We start from the raw sequence: 17,675 nt of genomic DNA, 5'->3' as shown, positions 1-17,675 counted from the left end.
AACACTGTTTACTTCTGTCTAGGGCTGAAAAATTCCAGGGATTTTCAAAGCTGGAAACTTTCCATGGGAATTAATTGGAATGTATGTGAATATATGGGAATATTTGGGAATGTATGGAAATGAATGAGATTTAATGGGAAATTATGGGAATAAACTGGGAATTTAAAAAAATGCAGAGTTGCCTATAACAGGGAACTTAAATGTACTTAAAAGATTTTGCCGCATAATTGTATAAGATATAGTTTAAGTAAATTTTCCCTAAATTTCCAATTAATTCCCATAATTCACGTTTAATATCCAATTTGGAATATTTCCAAAATTCCCCAGATTAAGTTCCCATAGATAGTTTTCGGAAATGTACTAAAATCTCAACCTTGGATCAATCTAAACTTATTTCTGTTTAGCAGAAACAATTGAAATGAAAAGAGAACGACAGAAGAGATCTTTTGCCCTTTATTTTCAGTGGTGTAACGATTACTCAAAATGAGGGGGTGGTTTCCCGGACAGGGATTAGTTTAAACCAGGACTAGGCCTTAGTTTAATTAGGAAATATAACTAGTTTTAACAAACATGTCTTACTAAAAACATTACCTGTGTGCATTTTGAGGCAAAACAAAGTGCATTGATGTATTTTAAGATATGTCAGTGCCAGTTGTTTGTACAGCTCTTACATTTTTATTTTATTTTAGTCTAGGACTAGTTTAATCCCCGTCTGACAAACCACCTCTAGATCCTATAGGAGAGTTTCCCAGACAGGGCTTAAGTCTAGTACCAAACTAAAATGCATGTTTTAACACATCCAAAAATATTTATGTGCCATTATTTTTTCTCAAAATGAATGCCAGTAATATTTTATGTAAGGTATGTTTGTAAAAACTACATAAAGGTCTAGTCCTGGATTAATCTAAACCCTGTCCAGGAACCCACCTTTATGGGGTGGTTTCCTGGACGGGTCTTATCTTAGTTCTAGAATAAAATGCATGTTTGGGCTGTCTGAACTGAGATCAAGATGCACACCAATAAGTTTTGGTTTTGCAAGGTATGTTTGTAAAAAATAACTTGAATGTTTGTATATAACAAAGGTCTAGTTCTTGATTAAACTAAACCACCGCTGTGTGTATTACATCCTTTAGTTGTGAGCGTTCTTGTAGTTTTATACATAGTGGTGTAAATGTTGTGCACCTGTGTTCCTAAACAATCGCCTCATTCATTTTGGTCTGATTGTCCTATAGCACAAACTTGAGTTCTCATTGTAGCATAAGGTTTCCTGCTTTGACTATATGTGACCTGTATAGTTTACTATCACAGGTGGTAAAACCTGTTTCTGTTGACAGGTTGGGGGATGGCAGATTCTGCTCTTGGTTTCTGGGTGTGGTTTGTTGGGACAAGTTTCACGTATGCAAGCACATATGTATATTTATTATGGTTTTTGTTTTGTTATATTAGTGAAGTATTGGTGAATATTTTCTCTGCATTTGTGGTGCAAGTGTATATAGGTATATATTTTTTTTATTTGATATGGAAGATAACCGTTTGTGCAAATATGTGGTAAAATGTCAGCGTACATACTGAGTGTGTGAATATAATATTATGATGTCAAGAAGATTTTTAGCTTTAAGACAAACATGGATTTTGGTGTTGTCTTTTTTTGTTCAGCGCATGATTATTTGTTTGGGGGGAAACCGGTTCAACCAGAAACCGAATGTGGAATGAGACAAATGTGAAGTAATCGAGACATTTGTGTGCCAGAATTAAAAATATCTTTGAGGTTTTGCAGTATTTGTTTGCTGCCTCAGGACAGACATGTTTAAACACATCTGCTGTTTGCACCTTCATCCAAAGAATCCAGCCTGAGCCCTAAAATTGTTTTTGTGCCGTTTAAACTATTATGGTTTGTTTGAGTTGAGTTTTTAAAGCAGCCAAAGATTAAAATTACAAGATACTTACGTCCATCATCTTTTAGACTAACATATTTTAAATGCCTTTGCTCTTCCAAGCTTATAATAGTAGAAAAAAATTGATCCAGGAACAACTTTTAAGCCCAAAAAAAGTGCATTGATCCTCCACATGGCTCCAAGGGGTTAATAAAGGTCTTCTGCACGTAATCAATGTGATTTTGGAAAAAAACTCAATTTTTTATTAACTATAATAACTTGCTTCTGTTAACGACTCCATCTTGGACTCATGTGAAGCTAGTTACTATAGTTTATAAAGTTTAAAATATGCATAATTCTCTTACAAAATCCTGCACCTAATTAACTCCTGGGAGTCGTGTGGATTACCCTTTATGAAGGATGGATGCACTTTTTCTGGGCTTGAAAGTCAGAACAGAAGTTGGTCCCTGATCAATATTTTTTCCCATTATAAGCTCGGGAAAGCGAGGACATTTACTAAAATAACTCCAAATGTGTTCGTCTGAAAGATGATGGGCATCTGTATCTTGGATTGCTTGAGGGTAAGTAAATCATGGGGTAATTTTAATATTTGTTTGGAGTATCGCCCGTGACAGAAATGCATTTAAGACAGCACAGACTCATTATGAATCCTTAAACTTTATGTCCATGTTTATGTTGCATTTAAATTTTCCACATGTAGCTTTCCAACAACTGTTTTCATTCCTTTCTCTCAGGTTAATAATGTGAATGAAGCTCCTGATGCGGAGGTGGCAAGCTATCCAATGAAGTATGGTGGTGATTTTGATGACAACAGCTCAAGTTATGCCAAACCTCCTCCGTTTGAAAGTCCTATGTAAGTACAACCCTTTAATAAATGTTCGTCTGAACGCCCTCATTCGGTTCTTAATCAGAAAATAAACGTCTGACAGATGAAGTCGTTCATTGTAATGTCATTTGGGTTGGTTCTTAATGACCCTGTGATACTGTTGCCAACTGAAATTGTATTGCTCGGTCATATAATGTTTTTTTTTTTGTGACCTGATTATATGTAATCTCAATTTATGATTCTTTAAACTGAAGGACCTGATTGAAAGCAAGCAGTATGGCAGTGCTGATAAAACCACAACATTTTATATCTTTCACATTCTTTCTCTCCGTCTTTGTCCGAGTCCGTTCCTCTCAGACAGATTTCTCAACAATCTATATCTGGGTTTTTTGTAATGCTTTGTGGAAAGATATACACACAACACAGCTGTAATGATGACTGGAGGAATGAAAACAATGTTTTGGTAATAAATAAAAAGTGAAATCTCACCAGCATTGTCATCATTGTAAAACCTGCTAGCTAACCAAGTGATCTTTGTTTAAAACATGGTTTTAACCTGTTGGGTTTATTTTGTTATCAGTCACACGAAAAAAAAAGACTTGCACATGATTGTGTACTGTTTGAGAGAGTAATGGCATTTGTGTTTGTGTTGTTTAGGCCGGCTGACAATGTACTCCCCAACCGCAGTTCAGTTCCTCTTAGCAGCGGCTCGGAGATGAACAGCTCCGTCGGGCGCCCGAAAAAACGACGTGCTCTCCGACCAAGAACCGCTGATGGGCGAGACAACGACACGGAATACAACTCGTCTGGAGATGAGCTGGACGATGACGACTTCTCCAGGTAAATTATCTTTTAAAACTGACCTAATCATTCATAATGTAATGTAGTCTCAGTTGATAAATATAAAACGGCAACTGGTTACTTTACCAGCATTTAACTGATAACATGGGATAGGTTATGAATGCTAGTAGTATTATAGCAGTATGAATTTATGCTGTGGCAACCATGAGGAACATTACAGTTTGATTATTTTTGCATATGATCATCACTTTTACTTCCTAGTGGAAAAAAATCGTTTCTCCTCGCATAGTACTTTATGAAATGTTTGTTTTTCCAGTGAATTTCCACCCATTGTTAATCTGGATGAGAGAGAAGAATACAAGCATCTGTTTGACCAAGACCTTCAGGAGTATAAAGATCTCCAAGCTGAGATGGACCAGATCAACAAACGTTTGGCTGAGGTGGATCGTGAACTGGATGATCTTCAGCAGGGTAGTCCACAGTTCCTGGTATGCAACATCTTTAGGAGCTTTATTAAGCTTTATTCTCGTTAGATTCTTGTTTCTGCAGTAGGTTTATAGTAAAATATTGAATATTACCATAATATATATAGTGCTTAAAGGTGCCATAGAATGTAAAACTGTATTGATGTAAGCATATTTAAATAAGAGTTCTGTACGTGGTAATGACATATCATGAGCCTCAAACACGATTGTTTCTTATGTAAACCTTGTGCATCCAAAAGACTGCTGGAAAACAGACCAATCTCAACGTAACACCAACTGTGATGTTACAGTTGAGATGTACGACCCAACATTAAATTACACATTAAATTAACTACAATGTTGTTACAATGCTAAAAACAAAGTTGTGACTGCGGCTGATCTCCAAACAATTGATTATTCCTCAAAATCTGTATCTTCATCTGATACAGACTCAAACATAAGATCTGTTTACACACACACAGAGCTACTGAAGGAGCTGCTCTGAAAAATCAGCCAATCAGAGCAGAGCTCATCATTATTATTCATGATCCTTTCAAATAAGGTAATAATAGACCATTTCATTCTAAAAGGCAAATGGTTATAAATGGACATATAAAACTGACTCTGGATCATTTTTGCACTTAATAAAGCCACAAACCTTCAATCAGAGAATAATTTAACAGATTATTACAATGCATTCTTTGGCACCTTTAATAAATTTTTATATATATATATATATATATATAAGAAAAAGCATTGCATTGCATCGTATCGTTATACATTGAACCGTGACTCATGTATTGGGATACGTATCGTATCGTGAGGCCCTTGCCAATACCCAGCCCTAGTTTTAATGTGGACTCTTCTCAGAGAGTTTTCGACGTTTCACCATTTTGAACAGGAGTGATTAAAGCCAAATTAAATTTGTGTTGTACCCAATTTGAGTCCGCACATTCAACTTTTCTCAGAAGTCAGAAAATAATCAAGCGTAACATTCAACCACTAAAACGTGTTTTTCTATTGAGGACTACAAGTAAATAATTGCAACTGGGCATCTGAATAATCTAAATGCTTTATTTTTTCTACCTTCTTGTAAAATATATTTTTAGACTAAAGAGTTTACACATACTGATGGATTAACCCTTAAAAACCTGATCAATTTGTTAAGCACTGTTAATGTCCCTGATTTTCATAAGCTGGTAACAATGCAAAGATATGAAATCTTCCTAAAATAAGCTTTATATTCTTAATATAAAAAAAAAATATTTTAGTGGTGATTTCAAACAGTACACTTGTCTAATGTGCTGTATTTGTAAATCATGTTAACATGGGAAACTGTGTTTCATCGCTGACGCATTTCATTCTCTTGTAACAGGACGCCATGGAGGAGTACAATGCGCTGAGAGACCAAAAGAAGGTAAGAAGTGATTGCTGAATCGACACTTTCTCACAAAAAGAGATGACTGTGAAAGATGTTAGCGTTTAAATACGTCACAAATGCCATTGTATGTTGATATTGTACACATCTGATGGAGAAAGGTCAGAGTTTATTTTACCTGTGGAATAAACTTGAATATGAATGTTTCTGCAGAGCGGCGATTACCAGGTGAAGAAGAAAAGATGTAAATACCTGAAGGCCAAACTAAACCACATCAAAACCATGGTGAGCGACTACGACCGGAGAGCTTGAGAAGCAAAGATCACGATAAAGACACGACACTGGAGAGTATTTTCAGATGTAATGGCGTCTGTCCAGTCTTTAAGCCATGGTTATGGTTGCAGTGGGCTTTGCTTTTTGAAATTCAATTATTTGTGTAGAAATTCAAGGAACATTGGTTCATATTAACAAATGCAATATTGCCCAGAAATGTGCCAGGTTTAACTAACAGTTATAACCTCACGTGTGTATATTGGTTTTGTGAATGTGTGTTTGTTTTCTATTTTAAAGTAGATTTAACAGAAACATGGCGTTTTAGTACAAAAATGTATTTTTATCAAATTATTTTATGTGGTGGGTGTTTTGTAACTCTCGACAAACATTTGTTCTTTATCAAACTGTGATTTAACTAGCTATTAAGGTTACCAAACAAAACTAACCGTATGTCCTTTTAAGCTGTACTTTTGCCATTTTAAGTAACTTTTTACACACCGATATGTAAATATAATTTAATGTTTAACATTTTTCATTGTTTTTAAAACTATAAATGAATAAAATGTTTAAAGCCATAATGAATATAGCCCTGCTTTTTGAAAAAGTCCATAAAACTTTATTCAACTTTTATTAACACACAAACATGTTCATGGGGATTCAAGTGAATTGTGAACAGTAAAGTTTATATCAGAAAAGTACTGCGATGTTGGATGGGAAAAAGTTAAAATATTTTGAATAATTAAAGATTTTGTTTTTGCACGAGAAAGACACTGGCTTTTTCAAAATACCCACACTTGAGGTCTTGGCCACTTGAGAGCGTGTGCATGTGACGAAATAAATGTCCCATGGCCTACAAATGCCAAAGTGTGGGTTTAGTGTGCATTACGTTTTAGTGTAAGGCCTAGTGATCATGCATCTTGAATATTGCATGAATGGATATTACATATTTTGGTAGTAAAACAGTGTTGCACCACATTTCATTTGTGCACTTTTGTAATTCTACATGCACCCTTGGGATCTTCACGTCCATTACAGGTCACGTGCTGTAAGTAGTCAAGCGGTCAGGTGCAAAGACCGCAAGTGTGGGTCAAAATTTGGGCAAAGCCACAGGGTAATTTTGGTTTTTTATTCACTAATTCAGGCAATTCTGCAAGTTTTAAAAATCAATAAAATGTGTTTAATGTCAAATGAGGTTTTAATATTGACCATGAACAGTTTTAAACACACAAATAAACCTGCAGTGTCAAACACCTATTGTAAAAAGACACACTGAAGGTAAACCAGTGTCAAAACACTTTCAAAAGCTCTCTGGGGTCATCGGCTTCATGAACTGTGTGCATCTAACCAAACTTTCAGCAGTGGGATGTTCTTGTCCATCCAGCGAATGTTCTCCTGGATCTTCTGAAGGGCCTGCTGAATGCTGCGAAGTTCAGACCCCTGTTCTGGTGTCAGTGAGGTGAAGAAAGACTGAACCTACAGGAGAACAAATTATACATGAATATCAACATGACGGTAGGGGTGACCCCGAATAGTCAAAGATTCGATGCATCGATAAGAGAAGCCTGATTCGACTACCCATCTCACAGTCGAATCGTCGCAGATGTGTTATGAAATGAGGATCGTTTAATTTTGGCCGTATATGGGTGCACACATTATCTGATTTCACATATAACAGCTTTCTCACAATATATTAATACACAGCATTTTATGATAATGCAATACAAATAATATGTGAAGAAGCAGCTTTTTAATAAATATTTTTAAAATGCGTTAATAAATCCAACAACCCCCGTGACCGGGCTACACGTCCATAAGAGGTCTCTATGTTAATAAAACATTGCCTCTTTGTTTCTACATTTAAACCTTGTTACTTCTGATGTTATTTTTACTTTTTTTTTTATTTATTATAAAGTGTGTAAATTTTGGATTGCTTTTCGTTGCATCAATGTTGATGATGCTGTCGCATGCAATTTAGCGAAACGCGCTAGGTGCTCTGCGTCTCATATTTAGGAGTTCATCAAACCAAACATAAAAAATGTATGTTTTTCAACGGGTATACATTTTAAAATGTATTTAAAACATGGTGGTTTCTTGTTAAAAGTTAAACTACAAAACAGGTAAGCCATTTCTTTACATTTCGGTGATGACACGGAAAATATCTGCACTGAACCTATATTTATGCCTGACACGACTGTCTTTCTTGTGATTTAATATTATGGTCGGTGTTCACTTTCAAATCACAGAGATGATCAAAGTCAAAGCAAGCAGGTATTTCTGTGCTAAATAATAACGCCATAATAAAATCATTAATTTCAGTGTGTTTCTTGTTATAAATTAACGTTTAATGAATTGTATATAAAGCTTAGTTTTTATCATTTACTGTAACCATCACAAATTATATGTCATTTGTCTTTTTTTTTTGGTCATGACTGCTTTGACTCGCTAAATCTCCAAATAAATAAAAAAAATCACTGAATTGTAGCCAGGGTTTCCAAGGCAGGATCGCATTTATTGTTTTTTTAGGTTTAGTTATCAAAATGTTTTTTGTTATATCTTTGTGTGATGTTCTGTAGATCGTGGCTTTAAAATGTTATGAGGAATGTTTATTTTTACCTTAAAAAAAAGATATAAATGCATCGTCAGTTTTGTCTTTGTTCATCACTTGAAAGACAGTTTTGGTCACTTTATCAGAAAGATGTTTATTTGTGCTGATTGTGAAAGAAAATAAAAGTTACCCATTGTACCTGGACTGGTCTCCCTCCCAACCCATGCACACACACAGATGATTCGACTATCGGTTGACTATAGAAAGAATTGACAATTATGATTCGAATATGTAAATCCTTAGTTGAGGACACCCCTACATGACGGTGATAATACTTGGCAGACAGATTTTTTTAGGATGCTGATATAATACGAGTACCTCTTCCAGCATTTCTCTGGTGGAATACTGATTGGTTACTCCGACAGCCATGCGAGATATCGCAGATGAACCAAGATCAAACCTGGAAGAAAATGCAACCGGTCACAAACGTGATGTTAAACAGGAATGCGCTGTTATCTAAAAAGATGTCCTGTACGCACTTTTTCACCAGCTTCCCCCAGTTGGCCTTCAGAAACTCCCAGGCAAGTTTGTAACCGTTTTGGTTTTTACTAACACTGATAATGAGCGAAGGAAGCTCATGAGTTTTCAGTATATTTCCGTCAATGCTCCTGTCCAGCAGCCTAAAAAACAACACTGGATTACTCATCAGTCACAGGATTTAATATGAAATCCTTCACTGGATTTCATGTGACGTTTCCGCACCCTTGTGAATCCAGACTCACCACTGAAGTTTGTGCGTTAGAGGACTATACGTCAGAGCCGCTTTGATCAGACTCTTCTCCGAAGGCGATGCCGACCTCAAATATTTCTCCAGCAGAAAGTCCCATCCTTCATCTGTGCGAGCTCCTTCAGTGAACACCACCAAACGAACATCAACAGGCAGCCTGTGTGAAACAAAGGCTCTCTGTGATACTGAATTGAATATTGCTAATGCAATGCATGATGGGATGTGAAGTGTTTGACTACTTACCACATTTTTCCATCAGATTCTCTCCACCTCTGAAAGAGATCTGTGGCAGTACTGATGCATGATGGGTAACGGCGCACGCAGGCAAACAGCAGCAGATAGTTTCTGAGTACTCGCTCTGATACAGAACCTTCATCGGTCCAGCTCTGTTTGTCGATCAGGCTTTTAAATAACTTTACTAAATGACCCTGTTAAACACAACACAGCAGGATTCATTAATAAATAATCTTAATAATCCTATGCTACTTTATTAAAAAGCTTTTTATCTGTAAAATCTGGACAAAGTATGAGGGATGCTTGTCTGTGCAAAATTTACCACCAAGATGCCAAGATGGCTTTCTCACAGTACACATTCAATTAGAATATGGAAATGTATTTAACATTCAAATATTACAAGCTTCAACTTTATTATCACAATTTATTATGTGTACAACCTTTAGCTGGTTCTCCAGTTCCTCCATGTTTCTCTTCTCCATGAGTTTGTAAAGCGGCACGAGCTCACTGAAGCCCTGAGTTACAGGCATGATCTCTGACTCTCCACTGAGATACACGCTCAGATTCAGAGCTTCATCCAGACGAACCTTTTCAATACTGAAAAAAAAAGTTTGTAAAAACATTTCAAGTGAGTGCAAGGTTACTTTGTGTTACCTTTTAAGATACATTGTTACAGTTCCCTTTCGAGGGAACTCGCGCTGCGTCACTGCGGTGACACTTTGGGGACGCCTCCAGGGGTAAGTGCGTCTGAATGTGAATATCAAAATCAACCAATGGTGAGGCTTAACGTCACAGGGTAATGCGGGAGCCAGGAAGTATATCGCTATCTGAAATATTGCCAAAGACGGCGTTACAAGGATGCAGGAAGTATGTAAAGGGAGACGCAGCGTCTCGTTCCCTTCTCAGGGAACAACAGTTACATACGTAACCAGAGACGTTTTCATGTGTCAAACACAACTATGCAAAAAAGCATTTTGGTATGAATCAACATTCGCATACAGAAGATATAAGCATTTAATGCGAACAGTTTAGCACGTGTGCTTAAAAAGTCTAGAATTTTTATGATATTATCCTACACTACACAGGGAATAATATGGATTTTTCCAGAAAACTTCTTGCATAAAATAGATTCAAGCACTTTCAATGACCTGTATCTATGCATGTATATTTTCAAAAACTTCACAGGGACTTTTTTCCCCAGATTCACAAACTTTCAATTATTTCAAGGATCCGTGGGAACCCTAAAAAAGTAATTATTGGCAATTAATCAATAACAAAATAGGTATTCAACGCTTTAAAGTTCTCTGACCTGACCAGCTGGAAGATGTCATGAATGAGACTGGCTCTGTCATTGCTGCTGAACACAGTGTGGTCGTCCTGAAGTTGTTTGATCAAAGCGTCCCAGCCGCCTGACTCGTAATGCACAACGTAAAACCCTCGCAGGTCCACATTAAATTTGACCCATTTAACCTCCTCAGGCAGGTGTAACACATCTGCAAACAAAACATGAACTCTCATAAGCACAAGTATAAATGGGATGACGTGATAAATGTTGTCATGGTACAAACCTCTTTCACTTTTAAGCAGAAAACGCTGGACTTCATGATTTTGGCTGGTGATGTAGGTCAAAGGAACCTGCCACAGGACTTTTCTAAAGAAAAATATGAAATGGACAATCAATGAATAACATTGCACTGTATTATATTGTAGTAAATAACTACGTCTGTACCATAATAGCATACTACTTTTCATCATTTCTACATCTATCCTTTAACATGTGAAATTTTAAAAACTGAGAGCGTGCCAAGACACATGAAAGATCAAATTTTCATTTTTTTTATTGTTCCTAAAATACATGTAAAGACATTAGCATTGTGTTGTTGAAAAGTGAATTTCTTTGCAGTATTTATGATCTGAAAGATTTTTTTGTTATTTTGATTTCCATTTCAATTTTTAGTAAATAAATGTCATTAACATGACAGAAATGATGGCGGTAGTTGGCAGAATGAAACAAAAATGATTTTACTTTAATATTCTTAAAATAATCTTGGAGCGGTGTCTTAATTTTTATACTTTAACTGTGCATAGTATGAAATACCTAGATGACCTGTTATTATTTACTTAGTAACATGTACAATATAAAACAGATCATAGTTTGTGCAATACTGTATCCCAGAATGCAATGCACCTGACCATAGATACTGTATGCAGGGTGACAAATAACCTAAAGTTCATTTCAGACATTAATTTTGTTTTACATACATGAAATGATAAAAAACAGTGCCTACTGTGAACTCTTTGTAGAGTCTGCCCCTTTAAGAAAGCGCTCCTGTTTAAGTAAGACTTCTCGACCTTTGACCTCCACAGTAATCAAAGGAAAGCCTTCCTGTAGCGTCCATGTGTCCATAATGGCTCGCACATCAATGCTGTCCTCCATAAACCACTTCTGCTGAAATATGACTGAGTCATTAATGGGATTCATATATAATGTGTCAGGGCTTTTCAAATCTGGACCTGAAGAGTTTAACTCCAAGATTAATCCAACACACCTGAAGAAGCTAATGGATGTTTACAGGATTATTTGAAAATTCGATTATGGTTGGAACTAAACTTTATCGGACACTGGCACTTCAGGACCAGAATTCATTAGCCCTGATGTATGTGATAGATTAAAATGATAGTTCAGCTAAAAATAAAAATTACCCCATGATTAACTCACGCTCAAGCCATTTTTTTTTTTTTACAGACGAACACAATCAGAGTTACATTAGAAAATGTTCTTGAATTGAATTAAATTGAAATTCATCGCATTTATAAGGCCTTTATTAACCCCGTGGAGCCATATGGATTACATCTGTGAAGGATGGATGGACTTTTTTGGGCTTCAAATCAAAAGCACCATTTACTACCATTACAAAGCTTGGAAAAGCCTTTATTTTCTAAAATAACTCCGATTGTGTTTGTCTGAAAATAGATAATATCCATCATGGATGGCTGAACTATCCCTTCAATTCCTATAAGATTAACTCTTTCCTCGCCATTGACATGAAAAAATGTGTTCCTGATGAGGTTTTATGGTTATCTGTTTTATTATCCAATTTATAAAAAGACACTGAAGCAAAAGATTATTTATTAATTTTACACTCTGTGTATGTTTTGTATGTATGTCTCTAACAAAATGCCTTCACAAAAATGCTATTATTTCAGCTTTTTTCTAATTTTTTTTATTTTTTTTAAGAAAATTACCCATATTTAAGAGTTTATAAGCAGAGAAAAAAATATAGATACGATGAAACACTTTTTTTCCCGTTTTGTTTGTTTGTTTGAAAGCAGAGGGTCTGTTCTTTCATTTGATATATTTGTATGTTTATATATTTTTAGAAGAACATTTTCCTGGAAGGCATTTTGTGAAACTTTTGTGAAAATTACAGAAAATGCTGGTGGGCAATGAGTTAATGGAAAACACTTCCCTGCAAATGACGAGTTTTTAGGGGAAAATGTCCGCTATTTACACTAAGTGGCGCTCTTACCCAACTTATAAAACAATAACTTTTGTGAAAATCATAAAAAATGCTGGCGCTGAATGGCCACATTTAAAAAAAATGCTGGTGGGAAAAGAGTTAATAAAACAATAAATGATTCCCATAGATTTGTGTTTCTTAATCCTTGTCCTTGCGTACCTCAACCCAGAATGTTTCTTTTTTTGAATCACTTGATTTAACTCATCAGCCCTCTTCCAGAATGGTTAACAACAAGTTGATGAGTTTAACCAGGCATTTTATATAATATAAGGAGAGGGGGTACGTGAGGACCAGGATTGAAAAACACTGCCATAGATAAACGATTTAGGGGAGCACTCACAGACTCTGGAGTTTCAGGCCTTTTTTTGGAACAGAATCCATCAAGTTTTAATCTTCCTGAATCTGATCCAGAAGTGCAGATCTGATGAGAGTAAAATGCATTTAGCCTTCAAACAGCAAACATTTCATAATCTACTTTTTTACACAGTTACTCACATTAGTTAGACTTTCCCAAAGATGAGCGTTGGCGGTGTTCTGGTAGCTGTGTTTCTTCAGGTAGAGTATAATACCATACTTGAACGCTTCTGGGGTCAAGAAATCCCTCAGCATGTTTAAAATACACGCTCCCTATTTAAAACACCAATGCATTCAAAGACGCCTTCATCCAAAGTCATTTAATGCATTTAAGAGTAAACACTATTTTTTATCATTATATCATTTGTAATGATAATGATGTTTTTAAGTAAATTATTCAGGTAGGAGCCTATTAAGATATATGATCTGTGTACCTTCTGGTAGGAGACGTCATCGAACATCTCACTGATCTGAGCAGGATTCTCCACCGGGGTTGAGATGGGGTGAGAGGAGCTTAAAGAGTCCACGGACATCGCAGTAAAGCACTTCTCTAGGAAATAATCATCCTGAAATACAGCCGCATGAGCTCAGATCAAACACGCTACATGATGTACTGTCGTGTGTTATTCAGGGTTCCCACACCTTTGAATTTTTCTGATATTATCCTACACTACACAGGGAATAATATGGATTTTTTTTTCCAGAAAACTTCTTGCATAAAATAGATTCAAGCACTTTCAATGACCTGTATCTATGCATGTATATTTTCAAAAACTTCCCAGGGCCTTGAATTATTTCCCCCAGATTCACAAACTTTCAAGGACAAGGACCCTGGTTATATCTGTGTGAATTCTGTCTCACCACTTGCAGTTCAGGATGGGTGATGTTGACCGACACAAACTCCATGAACTTGGCGAAGCCCTCGTTTAACCACAGGTCGTTCCACCACTGCATAGTCACCAGATTCCCAAACCACTGCTCGAAAAGATTCAAGGAATCAACGTCATATTTCACTTCTGCTTTCAGTCGCACCTCACTAGCACACATGATTGTTATTGGTCAACCTTGATGTTAAAATGATGACCCAGCAAGCAATTCTGCATGATAAAGACATCTAATAGGCTAAAACAAGTGAGGGTGTCAGAAAAAGTTTAACTTTTAACCATAGTCCAAAAATTAATTAAATGAAATAAATGAATGCAAACACCTTGTTTTCAATGTTGAGTTGGCTTACATGATGCAATATCAGACATCTCATTAGTTATTTTGGTGAAAACCATATGTAACCAAATTCAAATAAATTTTGGGTTACTCATAACCGGACTATATTGGGTCTATAGTTAACCTAGAGAGTGAAATGACCGCTATGGCTTGCTGGGAATTAGCTGACAAGCAGGTTAATAAAATAACATCATTTGAAATGTATTAAAAGCAGGATGATTTACAGTCAACGGGTCTCTTTTGCAAAGTAAAGCCCTCAAGGTTTTCATGTAAGGGTCTTGATCACCCTGACAGGATGATGATCAGCTGACTGTACATCATCTCCTACTTGTACTAAATCATAAACAAATATCTCTACCTGGTGGGCAAGTTCATGGGCGATAACTTTAGTGATGCCCTGTTTGTCAGAGGATGAAGATTTCTCAGGGTCAAACAGCAGACCAGACTCTCTGTACGTTGACAGGCCCCAATTTTCCATCGCGCCCGATTGAAAATCGGGGATTGCAGCAAGATCTGCAGGAGCAAAACAAACATTCACTGATTCTGACTTGTCTTGGTATGAACGGCAGGCATTTATTTATAAGCAAAGTTTTACACTCACCATGTTTGGGAAGTGGATATGGGATATCAAAATAATCATCATAAAAGTCCAGCAGTGTGACGGCAGTGTTGAGAGCATATTCTGCTTGACTGATCTTCTCAGGAACAGTATACACTGATATCTACATGAGGATTCAGGTTTTCATTGGGTAAAGTGAAACACTAGCATGAACAACACAATATGAAATGTATTTGAAATGAACTTGCCTCGACACCATGCTGGCTTTTCTTACTGATGGAAGGGAAGTCGCAGATGATGAAGGCCACCAGATAGGTGCTCATCTTCACACTTGTGTCAAACTGATCTTCAAAGAGTCCATCACCTAGATCTACAGATCTTAACTGAGACACAAGACACTCGTATTAGGCGTAATTTAACAATCTGATTAAAATGTCAGAAAGTGACATCTTACACACAGAGGAAAGAAATAAAAAATTATATAATTAATATCTCATATTTGATGGAGCAAACTCAGAAATGTGCTTAAATCTCCTTAAATTCAGAGATCTTAAAGGAGAAATTTTTACAAAACTTTTTTAAGATGTAAAATAAATCACTGGTTTCCCCAGAGTACATATGTGACGTTTTAGCTTAAAATATTTTATAGATTATTTTTTATAACATGTTAAAATTGGCACTTTGTAGGTGCAACCATGTGTCCTGGTTGGATAGTGCAGATTAAGGGGCGGTATTATTATAATAAGATCCCATTCTGACATCACAAGGGGAGCCACATTTTAATGACCATGCTTGCAGGGAATAGTTTACCAAAACTAAGTTACTTGTTTGATCTTTTTCACATTTTCTAGATTGATAAAAGCACTGGCGACCCAATTATAAAACTTAAACCTTTAATGTGAACTCAAACTTTTCCCATGAAATTATCTGAGCTCTGCTATTTATTCTGTCAGCAATCGACTCATATTTTCTTGTTTTTTTCCTGAGTAATTTTAGGAGAAACACCAGACACATGGTTGACACCTATACTTATCTGACCATTAAGTTATAAAAGAGCAATTGCTGGACAATTTCTTTCCTGTGGGTAAGAAAATTATAGCTTTTTATACAAACAAGCCCCTGAAAACATTGTGAATAACAACATTGATTGTTACATATACAGTAATTCATACCTTGGGCATGTTGGATATGGAAATGTGTCTCGACTCTCTTTGTACACGGATGGTAAAGTTGGCTTTAAATGCAGGTTCATCAAAACAAGGAAAGGCTAATCGGGCGTACGTTGCTTCAAACTGAGTAGATGCCAAGATCCTGCAAAGAGCAAAAACAAAATGAGATCAAACTAGAGAAGTCTGGTTAATTCATTGCATTGGTGACTAGAAGATACCATGTCTCACCTGACCTCTCCACTGCTTGTGGTGTATGTGCCTTTATAAAACCCATGAAAATTGTCAGACAAGTTGGCCGAAAACTCCAGCCGTATGACATGTCTTCCTCTTGTAAATGTGAAGTGATCAGAGAAGAGGGCTATCTGGTCATGAGGTTTAAACTCACTGACTCGAAGATCCAAAGGAGGTCTGGAGTCCAAAAACAAAGCTCTGGAGATCTGAAGGTTCTTGCTGTGGAGGATGATCGCTCTGGTGTCCTTTTCTACCTCGAGGAGGATCTCAACAGATCCACTGAAGGTCAGGGAGGTCAGGTTGGGCTTGATCAGGAGATCATAATGTTGGGGCTTCACGGTGTCTGGAAGTCTCATCTTGGTCCAGGGGAAAGGCAACACGTTTGTGTCCGTGTTGACAGGTGTTTGTCCATGGTTGCCAACAAAAAGACCAGATAATAAAATGACAAATCTAAGGCAGATTAAAAAGCGACTTCTTAAGAGCATCTTTAAGATGTTTGCTGGTGGTTAAAGCAGTTGTATATCTGAGTGATTCTGCTGTAGATCTGCATCTGTAAGTTGATTATCAATGGCACAGATGTGCGCTGCTCACAAATACAAAATCACAAAATTGAACTTTCAACTTTAGATTGAATTCAGTGGACAAAATATTACAATAAAACTTGTAGATTCAAACAAACTTACGCAAGGTTAAGCGAAAGTGAAAGTGCGCAGCCGTCACACAACTGCGGTCACAAAACCTCTCATTTCCTGGCAAACTAAAAGTTTGTTGTGCGCTCCGACTGTGTTGTTATTTTAATGAAAACAAGCAAAGTTCATTACATATCGCATGACGTTATTTATAATTGAACATTATTTTCTGCGTAAACACTACAGCATGTACAGAATTTGATGAACGCTTGTTTCATGAATATTAATTACGTAACGTGTCGTCAGCGCAGACGTCATATCTGATTGGCTGTAAGGAAGACGTTAGCAAGTGGGCGTTATGATGCGCTCCAGACAACTCGGATTTAGGATTCCCCACCACCAAAACGGAAACAACGTCTGAATTAAGTAACATAAAAATTATTTAGTAACATTAAACATTCATGTTACCAACAATTTAGTATCATTAAAACATTTCAACAAGTGTTTAATAACAGACATGATTTGATTAGACTATGATTTAGGTGGGAAATATCCTAAATCCGAGTTTTCTGGAACGCAACATTATTAGTTCAAAAATAACTACAGCAAACAAACAAATATTATTATTTATAACATTGTTATTATTTTTATATAACAATTACATACAATATTATTGTTATAATTTTTTTCATAATGTTTACATAACTATAGCGAACAAACAAACATTATTATTTATAACATTGCTATTATTTTTACATAACGTTTACATAAAATATTCTATTTATAAC

The 17,675-nt window shown here is 36.2% G+C and overlaps 2 protein-coding genes across 4 annotated transcripts in view; one reads left to right on the top strand and one right to left on the bottom strand.

Moving 5' to 3' along the window:
- Positions 1-6,215, top strand: part of oclna (occludin a) — an 8,764-nt gene extending 2,549 nt beyond the window's left edge. For both annotated transcript variants that reach the window (XM_065263943.1, XM_065263952.2), the window contains exons 5-9: positions 2,630-2,748; positions 3,379-3,561; positions 3,839-4,010; positions 5,362-5,403; positions 5,578-6,215. In XM_065263943.1, the coding sequence (XP_065120015.1) occupies positions 2,630-2,748; positions 3,379-3,561; positions 3,839-4,010; positions 5,362-5,403; positions 5,578-5,676 (615 nt within the window). In that variant the 3' untranslated portion in view covers positions 5,677-6,215. The remainder of the gene's footprint in view (positions 1-2,629; positions 2,749-3,378; positions 3,562-3,838; positions 4,011-5,361; positions 5,404-5,577) is intronic.
- A 534-nt stretch (positions 6,216-6,749) lies between these two features.
- erap1a (endoplasmic reticulum aminopeptidase 1a) lies at positions 6,750-17,168 on the bottom strand. 2 transcript variants are annotated; one of them, XM_065263892.2, is made up of 19 exons: positions 16,942-17,168; positions 16,256-16,841; positions 16,031-16,169; positions 15,107-15,241; positions 14,901-15,021; positions 14,658-14,812; positions 13,940-14,053; positions 13,513-13,644; positions 13,220-13,351; positions 13,065-13,145; positions 11,492-11,652; positions 10,772-10,854; positions 10,513-10,696; positions 9,644-9,800; positions 9,213-9,397; positions 8,965-9,126; positions 8,722-8,862; positions 8,561-8,642; positions 6,750-7,110 (listed from the first exon to the last, which is right to left on the bottom strand). In XM_065263892.2, the coding sequence occupies exons 2-19, from the start codon at positions 16,741-16,743 to the stop codon at positions 6,961-6,963; spliced, it is 2,802 nt and encodes a 933-aa protein (XP_065119964.1). In that variant the 5' UTR covers positions 16,744-16,841; positions 16,942-17,168; the 3' UTR covers positions 6,750-6,960. The 2 variants fall into 2 exon arrangements, with proteins under 2 accessions (XP_065119964.1, XP_065119974.1); XM_065263902.2 differs by having other exon boundaries at positions 11,492-11,649; positions 16,942-17,167.
- Positions 17,169-17,675: the final 507 nt, after the last annotated feature.

The sequence above is a fragment of the Paramisgurnus dabryanus genome, chromosome 10 (genome assembly GCF_030506205.2).
Source record: "Paramisgurnus dabryanus chromosome 10, PD_genome_1.1, whole genome shotgun sequence".
Taxonomy (NCBI): Eukaryota; Metazoa; Chordata; class Actinopteri; order Cypriniformes; family Cobitidae; genus Paramisgurnus; species Paramisgurnus dabryanus.
Note: the sequence above shows the minus strand (reverse complement) of the source record. Positions and strands in the feature narration are given on the sequence as shown.

What these genes read in the sequence shown, in the direction of transcription:
- erap1a (XM_065263892.2), bottom strand. Translation starts at nt 16,743, where the DNA reads ATGCTCTTAAGAAGTCGCTTTTTAATCTGCCTTAGATTTGTCATTTTA. An exon ending in ACAAGCAGTGGAGAGGTCAG is followed by an intron (nt 16,170 to 16,255) that starts GTGAGACATGGT and finishes TGCTCTTTGCAG; the next exon opens with GATCTTGGCATCTACTCAGT. An exon ending in CCAGAGAAATGCTGGAAGAG is followed by an intron (nt 7,111 to 8,560) that starts GTACTCGTATTA and finishes GTTCTCCTGTAG; the next exon opens with GTTCAGTCTTTCTTCACCTC.